The sequence below is a fragment of the Marmota monax genome, unplaced genomic scaffold (assembly GCF_021218885.2).
Source record: "Marmota monax isolate L192 unplaced genomic scaffold, Marmota_monax_Labrador192_F-V1.1 WCK01_AAM20220418_F8-fsc00269, whole genome shotgun sequence".
Classification (NCBI taxonomy): Eukaryota; Metazoa; Chordata; class Mammalia; order Rodentia; family Sciuridae; genus Marmota; species Marmota monax.
Genome location: NW_026694072.1, coordinates 706034 through 729572, shown reverse-complemented (window position 1 = coordinate 729572; position 23539 = coordinate 706034). Strand labels below are relative to the sequence as shown.

Below are 23539 nucleotides of genomic sequence, written 5' to 3'. Positions count from 1 at the left end.
TTCATCCTGTCATCTGCTGACGGACACGGGTTGCGTCTGCACGTTGGCTGTCGTGAGGAAGGCTGCGGTGTACCCCGCTTCCGATTCTTCCAGGTTCACGCCTGGAAGTGGAACGGCGGGGTCATCTGGCTGTGGGGCGTGTCCTTCTCTGCGGCAGCACCACCCCGACTTCCACCTTTCACATTCCCCGGGCGACGCACGAGGCTCCGACTCCTCCCTCCTCCCAGCTGCCTGTTTTCTGAGGTGCTTTGTGGGGGTTCCTTTGTTTGGCGTGGAGCTGCCAAGTCCTTTTAATTCAGATGTCTAGGACCTTTGCCCCTGACCGGGCCACCCGAGGCCCTGGATCCCTCCGCCTCCCTCCTCCCCTCCCGCCCCAGGTTCTGCCTGTCGCCTTCCAAGCGCAGCAGAGGCCGCCAGACGTAGAGAAAGGGCGGCCAGGCTCATCACCCCGAGGAGGGACCCGCGGGCTGTGCACCGCCTTCCCCGTCCGCCCTCGGTGTCACCTCATAGCTCACCTCGCAGCTGGTGCCAGGGCCCGGGGCCCTCAGCCCCAGGAGGAGGAACGTTCTGGACTCTCCTGGCCTTGGGCTGCCTGTCTCGGTTACCAAGCCGCCCAGTGAGCCTCGGGCCCTTTGCTGTGGCATCTCTTCACCCTTTCCTCCATCCCACATTTAGGAATGTTAAAAACCCAAATCAGACGGCGCAGTGGCCTATGCCTGTCATCCCAGCGGCTCAGGAGGCTGAGACAGGAGGATCGCGGGTTCAGAGGCGGCCTCAGCAAAAGCAATGTGCTAAGCAACTCAGGGAGACGCTGTCTCTAAATAAAATACCAAATAGGGCTGGGGGTGTGGCTTGGTGGCCGAGTGCCCCTGAGTTCAGTCCCTGGTACCCCCGACACACAAAAATGAACCCTCAAATCACCTGGCACAGGGTGGCACCTGTAATCCCAGCTACTGGGGAGGCTGGGGGGAGAGGCAGGCTGGGGGGGGAGAGGCTGGCCCTACCTCAGCCCAGGCAGGAACCCAGACGGCCAGATCTTCTTACCCACAAGGAGAAGGGCCCCAGGAGCGGCTGCTGACCAGCGTCTTGGACCCGGGTTCCTTCCTTAGCCAGAGGTGCTGTCCATGTGGGTGGCGTCGTGCCCGGCAGAGAGTCCAGAGGCTCCTCGGGGCTCAGCATCCGCAGGGAGGAAGCGGGTCCCAAGGTGAGCTGTCCCCCTTCTCCAGCTAGAGTCGTCCCATCCCACGGCAGCTGGGGAGGCTGTACTGAGGTGGCAGGTTCTCCTGGGCTGAGCATAGCTCTGGGGACAAGGTGGCCCGGGAACAAGGTGGCCCTGGGCAAAGGGCGCAAGGCCTGGCCCCCATGCCTTAGGCTGCCACTGAAGCTGCCCGTGGATCAGCACTTGCTGGTCTTGTCCTGCTGCCCCTGACCTTGGAGGGCTGAGACTCCAGAGGCAGGAAGTGGTCACCTCCGTCCTCACCAGAGGAAGTCCCATCCACACGTCCAGCCTGGTGTCACCTCCCATCTTCGACAAGCTCCCCCTGCTGCCGTCTGAGGCCCACACTGGACAGCCAGTGTGGTCCCGGGAAGGCGCTTGTCGGGGTGCCGGGAGGGCCTGCGTCTGGGCTCCAGGGCACGGTGGCCTTCCTGCCCTCTTCCGGTCGCAGAGGCCACAGGGCAGCGCGTCACATCCAGCCTTGACTCTTGCCTCCCTCTTGAGCCCAGCTGGAGGATCCAGGGCCATCTCCCTACGTGAGGCCAGCTGAGGAGGACAGGGGTCCCGTCTGTACCCTTGGTGCCCCTGACCACGTCACGTGACACGTGCAGGTCACAGGGCTTAGGATGTGGTCGGTGCTGGTGGAGGGGACAGTACCTGCCTGTCACAGGACAGCAGCACTTTACCCTGTGGCAGGAGGAGGGGCAGATGGGACCCACTGTGCCTGAGCCCGTCCCGGTGGCTGCTGCTGTCCGGCTGCTGGCACGGACTTGGTTATGGACAGGGCAGCGGAGCCGCGGCCCTGGGACCCCACGTGCTTCTAGGTTCCCCACCAGCTCCTCAGAACCTTGCTCAGCTGAGCCCTGTCCTCTCCTCCGTGCCTCCTCCTGGTGCCGGTGTCACCATGGCCCCGCACAGAGCCTGCGCCCTGTGACCTGGACATTCTTGCCTGGACTCAAACCAGCCTCGGCCCCCGACCCCCACCCCCACCCGCAGGGAGAAACTGAGGCCAGACTGCAGCTGGGCTCCTCCCGGCTTCCACGGGTGCCCCAGGGCTCAGGCGCTGTCCCCTGGGCCTAGCACCCAGGAGTGGGGGCGCACGCCTGCCCTCAGCCCCTGCAGAGCCCCTGGGGTGACACTCACTAGCTGTGACCAAAATGGCCTGGTCACTCGGTCCCCACCTTAACCAGCTGCTGGGGCTGAGATCTCCTGTTGGGCTGGAGTCCAGGTGTTGGACTTCACACAGCCCAGGGCCACCACAGGTGCCCGCTCCCTGCCACCTGCCCCGTGTCCACTGCAGTGGTGCCCTGTCCAGTGCTTCTCAACTCTGCCCATGGCCCATGGTCCCCTGGGCTTCCCTACTTGAGAATCGTCACCTGCCTGGGGGAGGAATCTTGCCCCAGTGCGGCCACAGGCCACCTCCTGGGTGGGTCTGAATCAGGGCAGCCCTGGCTGTCATCTCGGGTGGAAAGTCACTGGGTGGGCTCCTTTGAGCCTCGGTGGTCATCTCCAGAGTGGGTGCCATAGCTGATCAGTCCCCCCAGGGGCACCAAGAGTGGACGAGCTCACTGTGCCGGCCCAGCACAGGGCCACCTACCCAGCTGGGCTGCCGTCTGCTTCCCCTGGCACATCTGCCCCAACCCAGGCGCACGCTCAGGGGGCAGCTGGGAGAGCGCGGCTGAGCTCTGTCCCCTGCTGTCCACCAACGGGATCACCCTCATTCCCACCCACCACATCTGAACGCCTGAACCTCTGCTTTGGGGATTGGCGTCCACGATCCGTGTCGAGGGCAGGGAGGGGGCGGGGAACGCAGGCTGTGCTGAGGGGGGTGACCACACCTCCCGGGTACGTCATGTCCCCGTCCTCCTCCCCCAGAGCCACAGAGCTGCCGCTCAGCCTTTATTGACAGAAGACAGGTCCTCGACACCATCGCTACAGAGTCCCCGCGCTGCCCCCGCCCTGGGCCTTCATCAGTGACAGTTTAAACATCTCAACTTAGGGACACCCGCAGCCGCTGAGTGGGCCAGTCAGGGGGGCGGCACTGGGCTGCCTCACGCTGGCGAGGCTTGGCAGAAAGTTCCAGAACTAGAGAGGATTTACAGCGGCCCTTAAGTCAGGAGTGACTGGCAAACCCCGGGACGGCTGGCTGACTGGGGGCGAGTCAGAACGTTCTGGCCCTAGGGCTTGGGAGCTCCGGGATGTGGCATCTAAACACCGAGGGTGGGGGGGGTCCCTGCCACTGCCGCGGTTTTGGCCGCAGTTGGCAGAGCTGTCCCCAAACCCCTGCTAACCCTGCTGCCCTCAGAGCCTGCCACGTGGAGAATCAGTCATTGACAATGAGGAAAAGAAACGCCCCGGGGACAAAGAACTGGGCAGGTGACGATTTGTGCTCTCGGTGGCACTGGCTGCCCGGGCCACACTTCCCCCTGGGGACAGCTGTCTGTCTCTCCAATGGGGGTCTTAGCCCCGTGCACAGAGCTCCCTGCTCCATCCGCCCATTCTCAGCTCCATTGGTCCTAACAAGTCCCCAGGCCCCCAAACCATGGCACCTCTCCTCTTAGGTGCCCACCTACTGTTCAAACCAGGTGCCTCACAGTATCAAAAGTGCTTGTTTGTCCTGAAAAGAAGCCCGCGGCTGCCGAGGGAGGACAAGCCAGTTAGATGTGACTCTCTGGTCACTTAGGAGCTGGGGTTGCCGGGACCCGGGAGGGATGGAGGAGTCTCATCCCGGAGGCCTGGGGCTGGGTTTGCTGAGGTGGAGGAGGCCACAATAAATATAAATAAACCTACTCAGGGTCCAGTGCCCCACGGCCCAGGAGGCTCTCTGTGGAGCGTTGGCCTGCTCGGGGGGAAGTGGGTGCAGCCCCCCAGAGTTCAGGCTGCTTCATCCCAGAGACGTTCTGAGCTCCCAGGCCCCTCCTGGCCTCCGGCCTCCCCAGGCTGAGGCTGAGGCTGAGGCTCTGAGCTGCTGGGCCTTCTTGTGACCACAGCAGGTGAAGGCCTGAGTGTGGCCCTGGTGCACTGGTGTGTCCCAAAGCAGGCTGCCGGTCACCGAGGGGCCCTCACCAGGAGGGTGTTCAACGAGGCCAGGCCTTGTCAGGCCCCGGAGGAGCAGGGGAGGCCAGGCTGCGTGTCCACTCTCCTCGGCCCCAGGAACTTCCAGCGGAGGGCAGGACAGGCAGGAACTGCTTCCCCACCGGCCAGCAGCCTGGTCGAAAGCTCTGGAGAGGCCCGTGGGAGGCGAGGGGCCTGTCTCTGGGACACCCCGGTCCACGCGGTCCCCTGCCCGAGCCAGCTGCTGAGGGCTGGAGGGCCACTGAGGCCGTCCGTCGGCTCAGAGCAGAGCTATGGGCTTGTTCCCAGGGCCACCCAGGTACTGGGAGGCGGCCGTCGACGAGGCCACGCTGTCCGGGGTGGCGTAGGCGGTGTAGAGACCCGTCACCTGCACGTCAGGGAAGGACTGGTCGTTGCCACCAGAGACAGGGGTCAGGCCGGAGGCCCCCAGGTCACAGCCGAGCGGGGAGTCGGCGAAAGCCCCCAGCGCGTCCAGGCTGAAGCCCTCGTCCTTCATCTCGTCCCACAGGTTTCCTTCCAAAGACAAAAGCGCAGGGCTGAGCTGGCTTCCCGTCCCCCAGGCCCGAGTTGCAGTCCCTGTCTGTCTTAGGGAAGGGGCCAGGCTGGGCGTGTGTGCAGGGTCATGTGCTGGGAAACCCTCTTCCTGCTGTGTGTCTTTGGGAAAGTCACTTCTGTCTCTGAGCCTCAGAGTAAAATGGAGGTGACCAGAAAACCGACTTCTGAGGCTGTGGCCAGGGGTAAAGGGGCCATGGTCAAAGCCAGGAAGATAAAACCATGTGTCCCCTTTTCTTCAGCAGCAGAACCGTGCCCTGTCCAGGACAAGGGCACAGGTGTCTGAGCCCACGGCCACACAGGCAGGTGCCCGCCTCCGGGAATCTGGATGGACAGGAGCCTCGGCAGCCTGCGGTCCCCCGTCTGCTCTTTCTTTATCCGTAGCCCATTTATTGGGGGGACCCCGTGGCTGGCAGTGGTCAGTGTGACCTGCCCTGGGGTGGACACAGCAAGGTGGGCAGTTACTGACGGTTGTTCTGGGGTCCGACGGACCTGGCCGCGGGACGAGCTTGGGCCAGTGAGTTTACTTCTCCTTGCTCCCTCAAGGGGCAGAATGGGGTCAGGAACTGGCGGTGACCTGGGAGGGCCACTAGAGGGGGTGCAGGGTGAAGCCCGTGAAGTGCATGGTCCAGGGCCTGCCAAACAGTAGGTGCCCACTAACTGCTTCATGTGCGGGTAGTGGGTGGTCGCCATGGCAACCCAGAGCACAGCCCGGCTCGCCTTGTCCTGCTGTCCCCAGCCCCGCCCCCACCGTCCCCCCACTCCCCGGGCCTCACCCTGCAGGGCAAAGTCCATGATGCTGGGGTCCAGGGCGTCCACCTCGGGGTTCATGTCGGTGCTGATGTTGACGAAGTCCACGGGGGTCCTGCCCATGGCGGGCTGTGGGAGGGGGCCGGGGCTGGGGTCGGGCAGGGCGTGCAAGGGTGGGGTCTGGGCCGGAGCCGGGGAGTCGGGGGCCAGGTGGGCCTGGGGCTGGACCTGGTGGTGCAGGGGGACGGCCTGCAGGGACAGGGTCATCAGGGGCTGCGGGGGGAGCTGGGAGATGGCCAGGCAGCTGTGGGCCACAGCCACCGAGGTAGCGTGAGTCAGCACGGGGGTCTCGGGCTCCCCTGCTTTGCCGGGTCGCCGGCAGCTCTCCGGCCGGTCCGAGATCAGCTTGTCCAGCTCCTCTGCAAACAGGAGGGAGCCATGACTCTGAGCCCACCCTGCAGGGACCAGCCCCCAGCCCAGGCCTGGAGCCAGGTCCCCGTGCTACCCGCTGAGGGGGCTTAGCCAGTCTCTGGGACTCTCTGAACCTCTGACTCCTCATCTGTGCGATGGCATCCCATGCGACACACAGGGTGGTTGTGGAGCTGTAATGACACTCACAACAGAGCAGTGCCACCGAGGAGTGAGAGGTGCCATCTAGTAATGACATCTCCTTTCAGCACAGGCCTGTTGCCCTAGGACTGCACTCAAAGCTCATACCGCCCTGCACTGGGGGGAGAGGCCGGGAGGGTGAGGCCAGGAGGCTGAAAGGTTTGCGAAGACCACTCCTGGCCAGGACAGGGCCGTCGGGGCTCACCAGGGTTGGCCATGCTCCGGTGGATGGCGGCCAGGTCTTTCCTCTTCCACTTGTACATCTCCTCCTCCATCTTGTCGATGCGGGCCAGGTTCAGCGCCCACAGGCAGCCCTTGCGGGAGGAGCCGCTCATCTTGTTCTCCACCTTCTCGAAACACTTGTTCAGGGACAGGTTGTGCCGCACCGAGTTCTTCCAACCGTCCGGAGCCGTCTGCGGGGAGATGTGGGCACTCGGGGGACCTCCCTGTGGCCCCCTGCCTCCCCTGGTGGTCACAGACTCAGGTCCCCCGGGGATGTGGCAGCAGCCGAGGCAACAGGACAGCACTCGATGCTCAGCATCCAGGTGGGGAGGCGAGAGGGAGTGGTGGGGACTGCGGCGAGAGGAGAGCTCCTGCCCCGGGGAAGGGGGAGCCACAGCGGAGCCCGGCTGACAGAGAGGACGTGAGGCCACAGCCCAGGGCTGCCGTGGCTTCCTGTCTTTCTCTCCATCATGAACGGTGGTAGCCAATGGCTAGTCAGTAGATGAAGATACTGAGGTTCACAGAGGTGAAGGCTCTTGCCTGGTCTGTGTTTTGCACGTTATGTTTTAAGGAGTCGTGCTGAATATGGAGGCTGGGACCTCCACCTCTACCCTCTCCTTCCTGAGAGGTAGGCGGACTCCTCTTCATCCATCAGAGCCCAGTTCAAATGCCCCCTTCCCTTTTAAAATGCTTCTGGGTGGGTCTGTGTGCATGTGTCCCCACGGCCGGGTACACAGACCCAGGGGGCCCAAGACCATGGCCCGGTTTGATCTAGAGCTGGCCCTGGATTTGGTGGTGACAGGGGGAGGCTGGGGTGGCTCCTGTCCCCTTCCCTGGTTGGAACCCTCACCTTGAAGTAGGGGAAGTGCTCCTTCATGAAGCTGTAGATCTCGCTCACCGGCAGGCTGCCCGTCTTGCTGCTCTTGAGGGCCATGGCGATCAGACAGCTGGGCCAGGACATGGGCATGAGGGCATGAGGGCTCCCAGGCCAACAGCCCCAGGTCCCCTCCGCCAGGAAGCCTCCCCTGCTTGACCAGCCCCTGCACACTCAATGTTAGCCCTTTTCATGGCTCAGTCTCTTTGCCACCCCATGTCCTTCTCCTTGACCCTGGGTTTAGCCATTGGTATTGACCTAAGGAACTTGGACAACCTTTACCCTCCCTGTCTCCATAACTAATGTCTGTGGGCCTCCACCCTTTACCTAGGTGCTCCCCCCGCCCTCACCAACACCTAGTATTCGGATAACTTTCTGCATTTGAGGACACCTAGGTTCAGAGAGGCAATGCTACTTTCCCAAGGTCACACAGCCTAGGAGTGATGGAGTGTCCGTGGGTTCTCAACCCCGGGGCTTGACTGACCATCTGTGGTCATTCCTGAGAACAGATTCCACATGGGGGGTCCCTGATCCTCCAAACCTCCCCCTTGGCAGTCTGGGCCTCTGTGTCCGGCTGTCTGAGATGTCCCGAGGGCAGCCCTCATCCCTCTCCACCGGTGCCACCCGGGCCTCACCTGTAGGAGTAGATGGGCTTGGGGTAGTGCTTGGGGTGCAGCTGCTCCTGCGGTGCATGCACTGCCATGTGGGCCTGGGGGTACGAGGGCCGTGCCCCCAACGGGGGGCCGTAGAGGCCCACAGGAAGGCACTTCCCGCAGCAGAGAGAGAGAGGGGGGATGAGAAGGTGCAGCGTCCACATGAGGCCCGCCCACCCGTCCCTGGGCTCGTAACCGCAGAAACCACGGGTCTCCCCCCACGGGAGTTCCCAGGGGCCACGCGGTCGTGGTGGGGACAGTTATCCCCACGTGCCTGGTGAGTCAACTGAGGCTCAGGGAGGTCCCTGGCTGGCCGGAGGCAGGGTCCTCTGCCTCTGGGTCCAGGGCTACCTGCTGGGCTCCCGGGGGGAGCGGGAACTGTGGCTGGGTCCCCGGTGAGTACAGCTGCGAGGGGTCCTGCAGGCCAGAGGGTGGCTGGCCCCCCACGGGGAACTGGCTCATCTGCTGGGGCCAGGAGAGGAGAAGACAGAGGGTCAAGGTGGGCCGGGCAGCCCGGGGGCAGCCCTCGCACTCGCCGACCCACACTCGCCACTTACACTGGCTCCGTGGCTGGACAGGGGGCCCAGGCCCAGCATGCCTCGGGGCTCCATGCCTGGTGGACCGTGGAGCAGGGGGCCTGGGGTGGCTCCCACGTGCAGATCGGCTGCCCCAGCCAAGGCTCCTGTAGGAGGCAAGCAGAGAGAAAGCCCCGTGCTGGAGGAATGGTGGCCAGGACGGCCCAGTCCCTGGGTGTCCCCAAGGACAGAGCCATCCCTCACCCTCAGGACTGGGCACATGATAGATGCTTGGCAAATCACTTTGCTGGGGCGTAGTGGTGAAAAGTGGGGTTCCCGCCAGCTGTGTAACCTTGGGCCAGCCTCAGTTTCCCTATTTGTACTTGAGCCCCTGGTGTTACCTGTTACTACCTATAAAGTTGTTGTGGGGGTTAAATGAGATAATATTTACCAGTGAGTGTAAGTCAACAGTAAATAACAATGATGAGGAGGCTCTAATACTCTCCTTAAACTCGGACACCAATTTCTTGTTCATCCCATGGCACCCGGGACCTCTAGGTTGAGATCCAGATCTTCTTGCCTTTCCTCCCTTTGCCAAGCCCTGCTCTTCTGCCAAGGGTTAGCTCAGGAACAGCACAGGTAGATCCTCCCCCCACCCTGGAGCTGGGCCCCGGGGCAGACATTGCTAATCCATCTCCGATCCTCACTGCAGCAGCCTGACTTGGGGCAGCCACCTCTAATCAAGCACAGCTGACTTCCAAGATGGAGCTAGCCCTGGGGGCTGTTCTAGAACATTGTCACTGTAGGTGAAGAAACAGATCGGAGAGGAAAGCACTTGCCCAAAAGCACACCATTGTCCCCTGGGGCCCTACATGAGGATTAGGAAACGGACCCTAATCAGCAGGCCAAATGCGGCCCACAGGCTGGTGTGTAAATAAAGTTTTATTAACACACGGCCCCACCTGTCCGTTCAGATACCATCCATGGCTGATTTGGGGTACATGGCAGAGTCCAGTAGTTTTGATAGAGACTGTGACCAACAAGGTCTAAAATACATATTTCTGGACCCTTCACAGAGAAAGCTTGCAGACCCAGATGTACATGTTTTAATCGAGAATAATTTCCTCCATGAAAGAAAGGATCCCAGATGCTGACTCTGCCACTCTGGGTATTTTCCATGTCCCGTGGCAGCTGCTTTTGACCACTGTGTCTTTAAAGCATTGGATTCATTTGCTGTAATTGCCATTAGCTGTCACGTATGGAGTACCTAATGGTGTGACAGGATTCCCTTGGAATCTTCTAGAACATTGGGGCGGCAAAGTTCTTGTAAGGACTGGACAGCAAATATTTTAGGCTCTGCCAGCCATCTGGTCTCTGTCTTCTTTGTTTTTGGACACAGAAACATAAAGCCATTTTTAGTGTTTGCAAAAATAGGTTGTCGGCTGCATTAGTTTGGGAAGATGACCTGTCATTCAGGGAGCGAGCGACAGGTGAGAACCTCAGCTCACCCTGGGCCTGGCACTCGGCAGGTAAACGGTGAATCTTCCCTCTGAGGGAGATGGACTCAGCCCAGAGAGGCGGACGGACTTGTCCGTGGCCACACAGTGGGGCAGGGAGCCCCCTCCCCTCTGCCACCTTGCCTTGTCCCCCCTGGAGCCTACCTGGGTGTGGATGTGGCACACTGGGGCCACCCAGGTCCATGCGGCCACTCGCCATCTGCTGCAGCCGAGGCACGTCCACAGCCGTGAGCCACGAGAGTGACTGCAGGTCCCCGGGGAGGTCCTCGTCATTGGCGGAAGGCAGGAGCCTGCGGGGAGGAGGGGAGCTCGGGCGGGAGGGGAGCCGTGGCCAGTGCCTGGGGCCACCTCTGGAGGCCCCTCAGCCCCCGTCCCCAAGCCATTCCCGTGCAGCCTGTGCTTCCTTGGGGCTGGCATGGGACCCTGGCCCGGGACCCCATCTGGAAGCCACATTGCTGTCCCTGCTCCATCCGCCCGCTGGACCCCCTGCCAGCACCTAGTCCCCGAGGAGTGACATCGGTGGGCCAATTTGGTTGCCTCCCTGGGTGTGAAACTCTGTGACGCCCAGGGCGGGTCATTATTAAGACCAGCTGGGTGTCCCCAAGACACAAATTGGAATTCTGAGAGTCCAGAGTCCCGAGTGGCACCTTTGGGACACGCGGATGCAAAACTCCAGCCCTCAGTTCACTGGTGGGGTCAAAGGCAGGTGCGCTGATGGCATCGAGGAAGGTCACCGTGACCCGTGTGTGACTGGGGTCCCCCCCCCAAGAACCTCATCGTGTGGAGGCTCACATTCCAAAAATCAAAAAAAAAAAAATCCAGAATCTGAAATACTCTGGTCCCAAATGTTTTGGACAAGGGAGACTCAGGCTGTGCTCCCATGTGACAGATGGGGACACCAAGTGGGAGCACTGAGTCACTTGCTCCAGGCTCCACAGGACCTGGTGGGGCTGGGACCTGCCCGCCACCCCTCAACCTGGCTTTCCCCGGAAGGAAGCAGGCGGGCACCCCAGCTGGGAATGTGGCTCCCTGGTGACCCCACAATCCTGTCCACATGGCTCACTGAGCACCAGGCGTTAGGATGGCATTTTTCTGTACTGTGACACGGTGGCACTCAGCCTCGACCAGACGCCACCGTGTGTGCCACCCACACGGCCAGGGGCGGTCTCTTTTGTGCTCAAGGAGCTCACGGTCCCAATTCTCGGCTCCAAGTTTCAAAGGCCCCGTGTCGGGCCCCAGGGTGCGGCGGGCGGGGCCAGGTGGCAGCACAGCCCCGGTTTCCTGGGGTACCCGGTGGCGGGGCCTCCGGCTGGCGCCCTCTCCGGCTCCCCCCCTTCCCTTGTGTTTTGGGGCCACAATCAGAGTTGCCATGGACACCGCTTCTCAGTTGTCACAGGACCTGGGCCCTCGGCCCACGGAGCTGGCATCAGGTGACCGCCCGCTGCCCCCGCGATTGGCTGCCTCATAGGAAAACACAGCCCGGAAGCGGTTTGAAAACTCAGCTGGCCTGTGTCAGGGCAGCAGTTGGCCCGGCTGCTGTCCCCCGGTGGCCCATTGTGTGACAAACGACTGTTGCCCTGTGGCACGTGGCCCCCATTGTCCTGGGGTCTCCATGCTATTGTCTCGGAGGCCCCCCGGCAGCCGACCCTTCAGCCTGCTGGTAACTCATCGGACTGAGTGACAGCCATGGCCCAGTCCTGGGCAATGCCATCTGTCCCCCCGGTCCTCGGAGACCACGGGGAGAGGTGGAGGGGCTGGGCCCGCTGCGCTGCCTGCTGTAGGAGGCGACTGGCCACACCCACCCTCCCTCCTGGCCCCCGGCCAGCCAGCCTCCCAGTGTGGCCGAGCCCACCCCTCTACAACCTGCTGTAGCTCCCCATTGCCCTCGCTGCTCTTAGTACTGGAGAGGAGAAGAGGGGACCTCTGATGGCAAGATGGGGACCTCATAAAGCTCTCTGAGTGGTTGGCAGGGGGTTCCTAGACACCAACAGGGAGCAGACTCTCTGGCAGTGGGTGAAGCCAACAGGCCATATATGTGGTAGTTAGTAACTCAGCCTCTGGATTCTACTCCGGGCTTCCTTGAAACTGGCTTAACCTCTCTGAGCCCGTTGGCACCCCAACTGGGAATGTGGCTCCCTGGTGACCCCACAATCCTGTCCACGTGGCTCACTGAGCACCAGGCGTTATGATGGCATTTTTCTGCACTGTGACACGGTGGCACTCAGCCCTGACCAGACGCCACCGTGTGTGCCACTTCCTTAAACTGGCTTAACCTCTCTGAGCCCATTTGTCATCTGTGAAATGTGGAGAATCCTTGTTCCTGTCTCATAGGATACCATGAGGATTGAGTGTGTGGCCCACAGCAGGGGTGGCATGAGCATTATTGGGCTGCTGTTAATATTAATACCAACATTAATTTGACGATGAGCATTAATCAGGTTCCCAAGGGAACCTGGGGTCATATAGACACCCGCCCCCGCCGCCATCGCTATTTATTGAGCACGTTCTGGACACCAGGGGTTATAAGCCCCCCTATTCTACATGAGGAGAAACTGAGACCACTAGAGTCACTTAGTGCTCAGCCTGGAGGAGGCAGCAGGCGAGGCTGAGCATGGGCGAGGCTGAGGGAGTGATGCTCTCTGAATGTCCTCATTTTCTTCCCTGCCATCTGGGACCCCGGCAGGAGCAGCAGCCTGCCTCGCCCACCTGCGGTCTCACCTCCAGCCCTTTGCGTTCCCAGACTTCAGCTGCCTGCCACCCTCTTAATGTCACCTGATGGCACCTCGTCTACCTGGGGAGGATTGCTCCTGAGTCCCACGTCACCTGTGTCTCACCCACTGTGGTGCCACTTAGGTGCCTGCTCGGCCGGTTGAGTCAGGCTGACCCCATGTAACCTGCCCTGGGGGCTTGGCCAGGACCTTCACGTCTATCTGCATCCTGGGGCCCTGCAGAAGCCCGGGCTATTTTACAGATGGGGAAACTGAGGCCAGACGGAGCAAAATCCATTGGCTGGTAAGAAAGGCAGCCAGGGCTCGAACCCGGTCCTTCTGTGCCGACCCCGGGTTGTTCCTGTGGCACTGCAGGCAGAGGGTGACCGGGTCCCAGGGCAGAGCTGTGCCAAACAGCATCTCCTGGGGTTGGTGGAAATGGGGGGTCCGGCCCAGCTCAGCCCCGGATCTCCACCTTGGGGTTCCCAGCTATGTTCTGGGGGGAGGACAGCCTCGAAGGGGTGTGGCCAAGGCTGGGGCCAAGTGCTGGCTTTGGCTGGGCATGTCTGGGATAGAGTCCTTGCCACCCCGAGCATGACCTGGGGCATGGGCTGGGGTCCTCATGCCTCCCTCCCGGGAGGGTGGCTTGGCCAGTGCACTCAATGTGTGGCTTCCTGCCCCACCCTCCCTTCCCAGGGGTGCAGGCCCCAGCCCTCCCCACCGCCTCGGGCTTCCCAGAGGGTCTGTTCCTCCCTCTGTCCCACGAGGAGCCAGATACCATCTCCACGTGCCCAGGCTCCTGCAGAGCTCACTGTAAGGGTCCACCGTGGGGGTCCCCATCAGGTCCCCTCTCAGCCAGGCCTCTGAGCATCGTGGGGACCGGGGTGAGCAGGGCTAAATGCACCATGGCCTAAATGGGCATCTTGTCCCCATTCCCTGCCCCCAGTGTCCCTGCACATTGGCGCCCACTGCTCCAAGTGCCCCTCATCAAGGCCCACGGTTCCCTCCCTAAGGACGGCCACAGTGCCCAGCCTCACTCCTTCCCAGTGTCTTCTTTAGAGAGTGACCTGCAGGCTCAGGAACCACTCTGGCCTCCCGGCTGTCGTCCCTCAAAGAGGCACTCAGTCCCCACCTCAGTTCTCCTATGTGAAGTGGGTGTGGGTGACGATCCTAGCGATGGCACGAGTGCTTCTCACCCCCAGGACTGGCACGTGGGTGGGGGCAGTGTCTCGGGGACTTGGTCTGTCATCGTGTAGAGCTCGGGGATATTGCCTGATATGTGTGTGTGAGAGAGAGAGACAGACGGACGGACAGAGACAGACACCCTACACCAGCCTCCGGAGTGGGGGTCCCCTCTGCGAGACAGTGAAAGGGCTTTTGCAATCCAAAGGAAAGGACAAGCCTGGGACTCCCCAGTCTCCTGTGCCCTCCCTGGGTCTGTCTCTCCGGCTTCTGGCTGAGTGGAAAACCAGGCCCTGCTCCCCTTGGGTCACTGAGGCCCCCTGCCTGCCAGAGGCCACCTCGGGGGAGCTGAGCAGGACAAACTTCAAAGGCCCAAACTCCTCCCCTCTGCTTCCTCCCCCATCTCTGGCCCTCAGGTGCCCCCTCCGTCTGTCCGGACTCCCTCCCACGTGCTCTGTGTCCATCTCTCTCTCTGCAAGCGTCTCTGTCTTTGTCACTGTGATGGAGTCCTGGCCTCACCCTTCCTGATTAGTGACATCAGACAGGATCCTGAACCTTCCTGAGCCTCGGTTTTCTCATCTGCAGAATGGGGTAACGGCTGGTGACCCTGTGCTCCAACCCGGGGCAGTGTGTGACGCTGCCCCAGGTCTGCAGATGCACTGTGGGCCCTGGGAGGGGACAGTGCCACTCTGCCTCCTGCAATGAGCGCAAGGGTACCTTCCTCTGTGGCTCCACACCTTCTGTTCCCTCCCAGTGGACACCTTTCCTGTCCCCTCTGCACCTCTCAGCATCTTGCTCAGGGGTCCTTAACAAGGTCACCTTGTCAGGCGTCCCTTTCCCCTGAGCCCCAGGGAGCCCTACTTGGCCACAAGCCTGTACCTTCGGAGCCGGGCTGGCATCCAGGGTGAGAGAGGTGCTGTGCCCCCCAGGAGCCCTGAGGCCAGGCAAAGGGAGGAGGGCCACTTTTCTGCCACTGCGGGTGGTCTCAGGAGCTCCCCAGGGGCTCACACAGAGCTGTGCACACAGTGGGCGCCCAATAATTATACACTGGGCAAACATACCCAGCTCCCTGCGCAGCCCATCTTAAGAGAGCAAACCCTTTCTGAGTGTCTTGTCCTGATCGAAGGCCACTTAGAGGTATAATCCTGACCTTGGCCCTTTGACCCCATCGAGAGCATGACTGGGCAGGGCGTGCGTGTTACCACCGTCCCATTAGCCAAATGAGGATGCTGCGGCCAGGCCCCGCCCCTGCCCAAGCCCCACCCCTGCAAGGCCCCGCCCCTAGACCAGGCCCCGCCCCTACCTCAGGCCCCACCCGGCCCCAGGCTCCACCCCTGTCCAGGCCCCACCCCTGCCCCAGGCCCAGCCCCCATTCCTTCTCCCTGCTTGAGGAAATCTGCTCTGAATTCCAGAAGATTCTAGCCCTGTGCTCTCCAGTAGGTTATCCGCTAGGGAAGAGTGGCTATTTACAACTAAATGTAATAAAACAAAGTAAAATGGACAGATTCGGTTCCCTGGTCCACCAGCCACATTTCAAGTACCCAGTGGCCACATGTGGCCAGTGTGGACCCAGCGTATCTCCATTGTCCCCAGGCGGCAGTGGTCAGCAATGTTCCTGTCAACCCTAATAGGAAAGTCGGTGGCCTTTCTACATTGCCTTGAAACAACTGGACCTTTGATTTAGGTTTGGAAATTAGGAGCTGGTTTCATGGAATTTTGAGTTGAGCATATTTCATGATGAAAGATCCGGCCCCCGCACCCCCAGCAAGAGGGGTACAGGCCCCTGGGGCTGCGTGGCATCCGGAGCTGTGTCCCAGGGGGACCTCAACCTCCAGGAGCCCTTTAGCAGGAGCCCAGGGAGGACTCACCAGGCCCCTGGTGGATGGAAGATGAGGGGGGACCCTCTACAGGGAAGTCCCCTGGTCACATCTCCAAACTTCCACCATCGTGGTCAAGCCAGGGCCGTCCCCTCCAGGCCGCGGCTTCCCCAGCTGTAAAGCCACAGCAGCAGAGCAGGGGGCCCCTCGAGGCCCACCAGCACTCAGGTCCGGGGAGGCAGAGCAGGAGAGGCCAAGTGACCCCAGGCAGGGGACTTCCTGTGCTGGGCCTCAGTGTCCCCAAGGGTAAAATGGGAATAACAATGGCACCCACCCTAAGGCACTTGCTGAGAGTGTGGTCACAGTCCCTAAAGTATCAGAGCAGAGGTGGCTTCTGGCTTTCTGTTGAAAAAGCAGGTTAAACTGTTAGTTTGGGGTCCCGGGGGGGCTCCCAGCACCGTGGACTTCTCAGACCACATGGGGGGCGTGGCACCCCCAGGAAGTCCTCCTTAGTGAGTACAGAGCTTTGGGGGACAAACGAAAATTAAAAGAGCCTCCTGGCACTCCAGAGCCCCTGGTGAATTCCGTGGCTCATCAGCAGCCGCTGTCCCCACCCTGCCAAGCAGCTCTTCTTGAGTTTCAAAGCTTAATGATATTCAAGGTCCTGAGAGGGACCATCGCCCCCCTTCAGAGACAGGAAAGGTGAGGCCAAACCCAGAGCCGCTGGGCATGCGCACCTGTCCTCCCAGTGGCTCGGGAGGCTGAGGCAGGAGGATCTCAAGTTCCAGGCCAGCCTCAGCAACAGTGAGGCCCTAAACAACTCCATGAGACCCTGTCACTAAATAAAATGCAATATAGGGCTGGGGTGTGGCTCAGGGGTCGAGGGCCCCTGGGTTCAACAAACAAACAAAACCCCAGAGTCACAGCAGCCCCAGGTACCCTGCCCCAGCACGTCCTGCCCGCCACTCTCGGGCCTCGGTTTCCCCATCTGAAATACTGTGGGGGTGGGGTGAGCCACTCCTGTCTCTGAAGGGCTGCCACTGTGACACCCGACCTGTGGGGACACCCAGGTGGGGGACCCTGAAGATGGGCAACAGCCTGAGGAGAGACGGAAGGCTTTGGTCACACTCTGCAGGGGTCATTGCGAGGGGTGCCCAAGGGAGGGGCCCCTGGGAAAATCCTCTTTAGACTCCTGCTCTATGTCAGCTGACCAGGCGATCAACCCAGTCACTTGAATGAACCATGTCCTTAATTGTTCCCTGGGGGCCTACCGTGTGCTGGCACCACCCAGTGGGACCAGGTGCCCTTCCGAGTCTCCCAGGAGGCCCGGCCCTCTGCTGCACCACGTCCTGAGCCCACTCCCACCCGGAGCCCGGTTGTGGGGCCTCCCTCTGCAGCAGGACAGCCTGGTGGTCACGGCCTGGGCTTCGGGGCTCAGTGGAGCCTGGGTGTGAACTGCCCCCAGCTGCTGGCACCTGAGGACTGCCCGTGGTCCTCCGCCTCCCTGGCCTCAGTGGGCTCCTCTGGGGGCACCCGGCCCGGCCAGCCCACGAGGCGTGGTGAACATCAGGGGACCATGCAGGGGGGTGCTCACCCCTGGGAGCCCCCTCTCGAGAGCTCGGGCCTGGTGTGACGTCCAGGCCTCCCAGGAGGCGAGGGCCTTGTGCCCTGACCCTTCCCACACTCCTGTGCACCAGGCCCTGCTCTGGCAGACGAAGCTCCTCGTGTCCCCGAGCAAGGAGGACGGGCCCAGGGCGCGCCCCTTGCCTGCTGGCCCTGCCGTGTGCACCTCCGCCATCTCCCAATGCCCAGGGGTGGCCGCCTCTCCTCCCCCTCTCACAGGGCGGGTGGCCGAGGCCCAGGGATGAGGTGACATGTGTCAGTCCCCCAGCACATCGGTGGAGGACCTGGACATCGGACAGCCCATGCCCACCTGGGGCCCCTTCTCTCGCGGCTGCTCCAACTGTGCAGAATGAACCAGGCCAGGGGCAGGAGGGGCCGAGCCTCGTTAAAAAGGATCAGGCTGCCATGTGTCTCCATGGGGATAAAGCCACTGGTCACAGGACACTGTGGTGGCCCTGGGAGAGGCAAGGAACCACTGGAGTCCAGCTATCCTGTGCTGACCAGGCAATCAACCCAGTCACTTGAATGAACCATGTCCTTAATTATTAAGTCACGTTGCCTGAGGGGTGGAAGATAAACCAGCAGAGCAGGGCACTGAAGGGAGAGGGACCTTGGGCAGGTAACTCAACACCTGGGGACCTCCCTGTCTTCATCTGCCACTTGGAGGTGAGAATAGGGCCTGTCTGTTGATTCCAAGGTAAACCACAGGTATGGTTTACATGGTACAGTGGCTCAGGAAGGGCACTGCAGAAATGTTTGCAGAGGGGATGAATTTAACCCCTAATAGCCAGAGCAATCTGCCATTTTCTGAACCTGCCACTTTCTTTAAAACTCATCAGGAGAGTAGAAGTTGACCTCTTTGCTATGGTCTGGCCCTTGGCCATCTTCTTCCCACTCCTTCCCTCCGCTCTAGCAAACCTGCTCTCCTCTGAGTTCCTCAGATATTCTAAATTCTCATCCATCTTAAGGCCTTTGCACATGCTATTCCCTCTGCCTGGAATGCGGTTCCATGCACTCATTTACAGCAGTCTCTTTCACAACCAGATAGGTTTTTTTCAGAACAGATAGCAGGCTTAGGACCTAGTGTGCGTGCATGTGCGTGTGCGAGCGTGTGTGTGTGCGTGTGTGTGTGTGTGTGTGCGTGTGTTTCTGGAGGATGAAATTGCAAGAACCCAAAAGAGGGGTGGACCCCGAGAATGCTCCCACCTCCTTGTCCATGGGTGGCTCAGACCTCGTTCTACCCACCTTGAGGGTGAGGATGTAAAGATGTCAGGACGGCCCCTCCCGGGGCAGAGGCCCCTCCCCTGCAGGTTACAACTGGTGGGTGGGGCGTCCTGATAGGAACCTGACCCCCGCCCCCCACACACACACATACAGTGGGTGGGGGGCCTCTGGAAGAGGTTTCTCATGGCTCAGAAACCTCTGCGTTTCCCTGGAGGCGGTATTTCTTGTGCGATGCTGGTCTGTGCCTCCATTTCTCCAGTGACTATTAAACCTATTAAATGAGTATCTACTATGCGCCAGCACTGCAGTTCACAGGTGAGGAGGTCCCCATGAGAGAGGGGAAGGACGTTCCCCAAGGTCACCCTGATTCTTAGGGCAGGGACTGAGGTGGGGAAGTAGATCAGGCTCTGAGAAGCCGAGGGCTCAAGGATCCCAGAGCAGGCCTCCCCTTGTCCCTCCAGGCCTCGGTGCCCGTCCCCGAGAGGAACTTCTCGGAACTCTGGAATAAGTTCCAAAGTCGAGGGCAGGTGACGGGTGTCTGTAGCTCTGTCCCTCCCCAAACGTGTGGCCAAGTCACGTCTCGGGGCCTCCGTGTCCACGTCTGGAAACCCAGGTCATGCGGGGACCTGCCTCAGGGTTTTACTGGGAAGATGGTCACTAAGCACCTACTGTGTGCCAGGCACCTCCAGGGTGGACCTCCCTCTCTCCACCTGAGCTAAGAAGAAACGCTATTCACCCCCGGGAAGCAGGAGCTGCCTGCCACAGCGTTGCTCCCTAGATCCCACTTGTCCCCAGACCCTGGTCCCTGCTCGGTATCAGTGGGGCCAGGGCTGCGGCCACTGCGCTGAGCCCCGACTGCGGACGGCTCCCCGGGGACCGGCTCCGCCCCCAGCTGCTGGCCCCGCCCTCCCTGCGCACAGCCATGGACAGCCAACCGCCAAACCGGCCCCAGGGGACCGTGGCCGGCTGCTGTGCCGGGCTGCATGGGGGCTGGACCGGCTGGACCAGCAGCCCGAGTGGTCCCGAGCATTCTCTGGAGACACAAGCCCGCGAGTGAGAAGCCCATAAACTTCTCCAGGGCTATTATTTGGGGAGAAAAATGGGAGTGGCTGGAAGCGGGGACTCACTGCATAATCAGCCCCCGCCCCGTGAGAAAGCGCTGGGTCCCGGGGCCAGCCGAATGCCTTGCACCGTGCAGCTGCGGGTCCTCCCCACAACCGGAGAACTGGTTCTATTTCACAGAAGAAGAAACTGAGGCTCAGAGAGGAGCAGTGACTTGCCTGGTGTCACACAGCAATGAGGTCATGGAGCACTTGTGTTGAACCAGCTGCTGTGCTTTTATCAGTAGGACACAGGGTTGGGGGCACAGTGTTCCGAGGGTGTGGCAGCTTCAGATTCGAGTCCCCACTTGACCTGTCACTGTGAAGCCTCATCGATTTTGGGGGTGGGGGGCCGGTACCGGGGATTGAACCCAGGGGCACTCCACCACTGAGCCCCATCCCCAGCACTATTTTTTATTTTATTTAGAGACAGGGCCTCACTGAGTTGCTCTGTGCCTTGCTTTTGCTGAGGCTGGCTTTGGACTCGTGATCCTCGTGCCTCAGCCTCCGCAGCTGCTGGGAGGACAGGTGTGTGCCACCGCGCCTGCTGCAGCTCATCTTAAGGTGTTTAAACTGGCTGAGCCTTGGTTTCCTCATCCACCAAATAGGTGCTCGAGAGCTGCCCTCATGGGACGGGGTGTGGGGTCTGGCTGGAATGGATGCTGAGACCTGGCCCAGGAAGGGCAGGCTGTGACCCATGGGAGACACGGAGGCGGCACCGAGTGTGGGCCGAGCTTATCTGCCTGCTGGGTACCTTGGAAAACCACCCTGAAACCCTGCGAAAAGGACAGGCCGTGCCCGGTGGGGCACCTGGCACCCCTAGGTCCAGGGTTGATGGGGGACGGGCCTGCTTCTCATCCCTGCTGGTCCTGACCCCGCCTCTGCCCACTGGCCAGTGAGCGGGGTGCACACTGCCGGGCCCCAGGAAGTGTGCTGTCTGTATGCCCTGATTTGGGGGAGACGCTCAGAAGCATGGGGCCGAGCCTGTTGGAAGCCCTGGGGCCGCACCTGGGAACGTGGATTCAGAGATCCCCCCCCCCAACTTCCCACCCAAAGGCCCTGCACAGACCTGTCACCTGCAGACCTGGCTCTTTTATGTAACTAAGTGGTACAGGTAACAGTGACAGCTAGTTTGTGGTTCTTCTTGTTTGTTTGTTTCTTTCTTTTTGTTGCCAATGGACCTTTATTGCATTTATTTTTATGTTGGCCTCCACATGCTGGGCAAGCGCTTTACCGCTGAGCCCCAGCCCCTGCCTGGCTCTGTGGCTCTTGTTCTGCCTGCTTTACTGACTGAGTCCTCCTGGCAACTGGGGGAGGGATGTGCCTAACTGTGCCCATTTGAAAGAGGAGGACACTGAAGCCACGAGGCCTGTTCCAAAGCTGTGCTTGGAGCAGCGCGTGTCTGATCCTGGTAACTCTCTGACCCTCTGACTCCCCCACCTCTGGGGCGCTCAGGAAGCTCTTCTAGGTAAGAATAAGAAGCCACCTCTTGTGGCCCTGGGGAGGGCCAGCCCTGGGGGAGGATCAGCCCTGGGGGAGGACAGCCCTCTCCCAGGCTTTGTTAGGAGGCACAGAGGTCCACGCAGTGCCTGCTGGGTGCTGGGTGCTGGGTACTTTCCTAAGCAGTGTCCCATCTAGTCCTCCTGGCACTCTTTGCTTACCCCCTGTCACAAACCAATGAAAGTTCAAAGGCGAAATTGCCCAGGATGGTGCAATGAACGAGGAGCACAGACAGAAACGGCAGTGATGACCACACGGGCCTGGGCAGGATTCCCATCCCCCGTTTACAGATCAGGAGAGTGGGGCCGGAGAGCCGGGCACACCCCCACCCCTGTAATTCCGTACCCCCCGTTAGCACTGGAAGGAAGCCCAGGGGTCCTCAGTCTTGTGATCCTGGAAAAGCCCCTTCATTTCTCCGAGCTTCGGCCTTCCTCACCTGGGCAGTGGGCCGTCCCAGCGCTGGGCTGAGGTGAGCGGCTCTGGGCACCTGCCCCGGCTGCTCCACAGCAGGCTTTCTGCAGACATCTGCCTGAACTGGAGGCCTCATTTGGTCCCTACAAGGCAGCCTCCCTCTAATTGGGGGCTGCTGGCTGCCCCAGCAACATGAGTCCCCAGGAGGGCCACGCTGCCCCAGGGTAAACAGGGCTGATCCGAGGTGACAGCCTGCTCTTCCCGGGCCAGCCCTGATCCTGTCCCTCTTCCTCAGTATCGGCTGTGCCCCCTCAGCCCCAGACATGGTGTTTGCTCTGGGTTCTGGGGCCCTGGGAACCGGGTCAGGCCTCTGTGGGCTCAAGGAAGGGAGATTGGGAGGGGCAGGTCCCTCCTTTTCCTCTTCCTCTCTCCCAGGGGCTGTGTGACCTTGAAAAAGCCCCTTCTCTCCTCTGGGTCTCAGTTTCCTCATCTGTTAAAGAAGGCGACTGGACTGGTTGAATCCCTACGGGTCTTTCCAGCTCTGAGGTTAGGAGAGTACAGGGGGAGGGCTCTGAGGACCTCCGTCCACCCCCTCAACTTACTTCATCCTGACTCAAGAATTTATTCTGGCCTCAGTTTCCATGTAATTGACTCGTGGGACCCAGGAGACCTAGGAGAGCCCTAAGAGCACCTCATTCAACAGCGTCATTTACGTGATGAGGAAATCAGGCCCCGAGAGGCTAAAGGGCTTGCTGAAAGTCACAGGACCAGGCTTGGAACCCAGCAGTCCTGACCACAACTTTCCAACATCCAGAGGGAGAGAAGCCAATTTCCCCCAGAACGCTTCTGAGGGAGGTACATTTCCTGGAGCCCCTGCTAGGGCCCCTGGAGGGAGAGCAAGAGCCACTGTTGTCACCAGGATGGCCAAACAGTCCCTAACCCAGGAGGGACCTCTTTTGGAGGGGACAAGAAACTGCAGGCATTTCAGGGTCCCATTGCACTAGGACATGAGCCCTGACACCTTCGGAGACCAACTCTGAAGTCAATACCTTCAAGCTCTTCTGCAAAATCACAGCACCAAAGCGACAGTTTCAGAAACCCCAAACGGCCCAGAACACCTGAAGTCCTCCAAAATACCCGGTGGGTTACTGTTGAAGCCCTCACCTGTATTCCTGCGGCGAAGGGTGGTGATTTTGCCCAGAGTTTCGAACGAGTCCTGACATTATGGATGAGATGTCACTTTCTATCATCTCCTTGGGGAAAAGACAAACAGAAAACAACACTCCCATCAACGACTGACGTGGACAGGGCAGAGACCCAGCTGCCCACAATTTCCCTGCGATTCAGAAGGACAGAGCTCTAAACCACCAACAGAACAGGGAATTTCTGCACAAAACAGGTCACAATCCCAGCGCAATCCTACAAGATTTTAGAGGCAAAGAGAATCGAGGAGATGAAATTACAGGTTCCTAGAAATTCATTGGGAGAAGGGCAGGGGGACATCTCTATAATCCAAATGTCAAGGTTCAGAAAAACCTGGCACTCTCAAAACAGTCGTCAAAGAACTTGATTCCCTTCCATTTTTGACCTCGAATCAGTTATGATCACTTTGAAAATTAAAAATAATAATAATAAAAATAAAGGGGAAGCTTGATGTGTCACTGTGTTTCTCTGGGGGAAGTCTAATCCCTTCTTGCAAAGGAAATCATTCTGCAGGGTCCCTGTCCTGGAAATACCTTCGGACACGCCACATGCCGGTCCTGAGGACCACCACCACTCTCTCCCCACCCCCGCAACGCAACACAAACACAGCCTTTAAAAGAAAAATCCTCCAGGTCCCTAAGTTCCTCAAACTCCAAGCGTGAAACGAACATGGAAACCCACCAAAGCTTCTGATCAGTCCCGCCCCCAGAGTCGCCGAGGGAGTCCCGGGAAGCAGAAAAGGGGTCCAGCGGCAGACGCCCTGCGGCCCCTGAGCCCGGGGTCTCTAC

The 23539-nt window shown here is 60.4% G+C and overlaps 2 protein-coding genes across 2 annotated transcripts in view; one reads left to right on the top strand and one right to left on the bottom strand.

Annotated features, from left to right (window-relative positions):
- The window catches only part of Acacb (acetyl-CoA carboxylase beta), a 212411-nt gene that overhangs the window by 128587 nt on the left and 60285 nt on the right, over positions 1–23539 (top strand). The window lies entirely within an intron of this gene.
- Positions 3155–22798, bottom strand: Foxn4 (forkhead box N4). The gene is made up of 9 exons (XM_058585543.1): positions 22713–22798; positions 10128–10273; positions 8509–8633; positions 8303–8416; positions 7934–8064; positions 7275–7371; positions 6408–6615; positions 5620–6012; positions 3155–4804 (listed from the first exon to the last, which is right to left on the bottom strand). Exons 1-9 carry the CDS (start codon positions 22796–22798, stop codon positions 4551–4553), a joined length of 1554 nt encoding a protein of 517 aa, XP_058441526.1. The 3' UTR covers positions 3155–4550.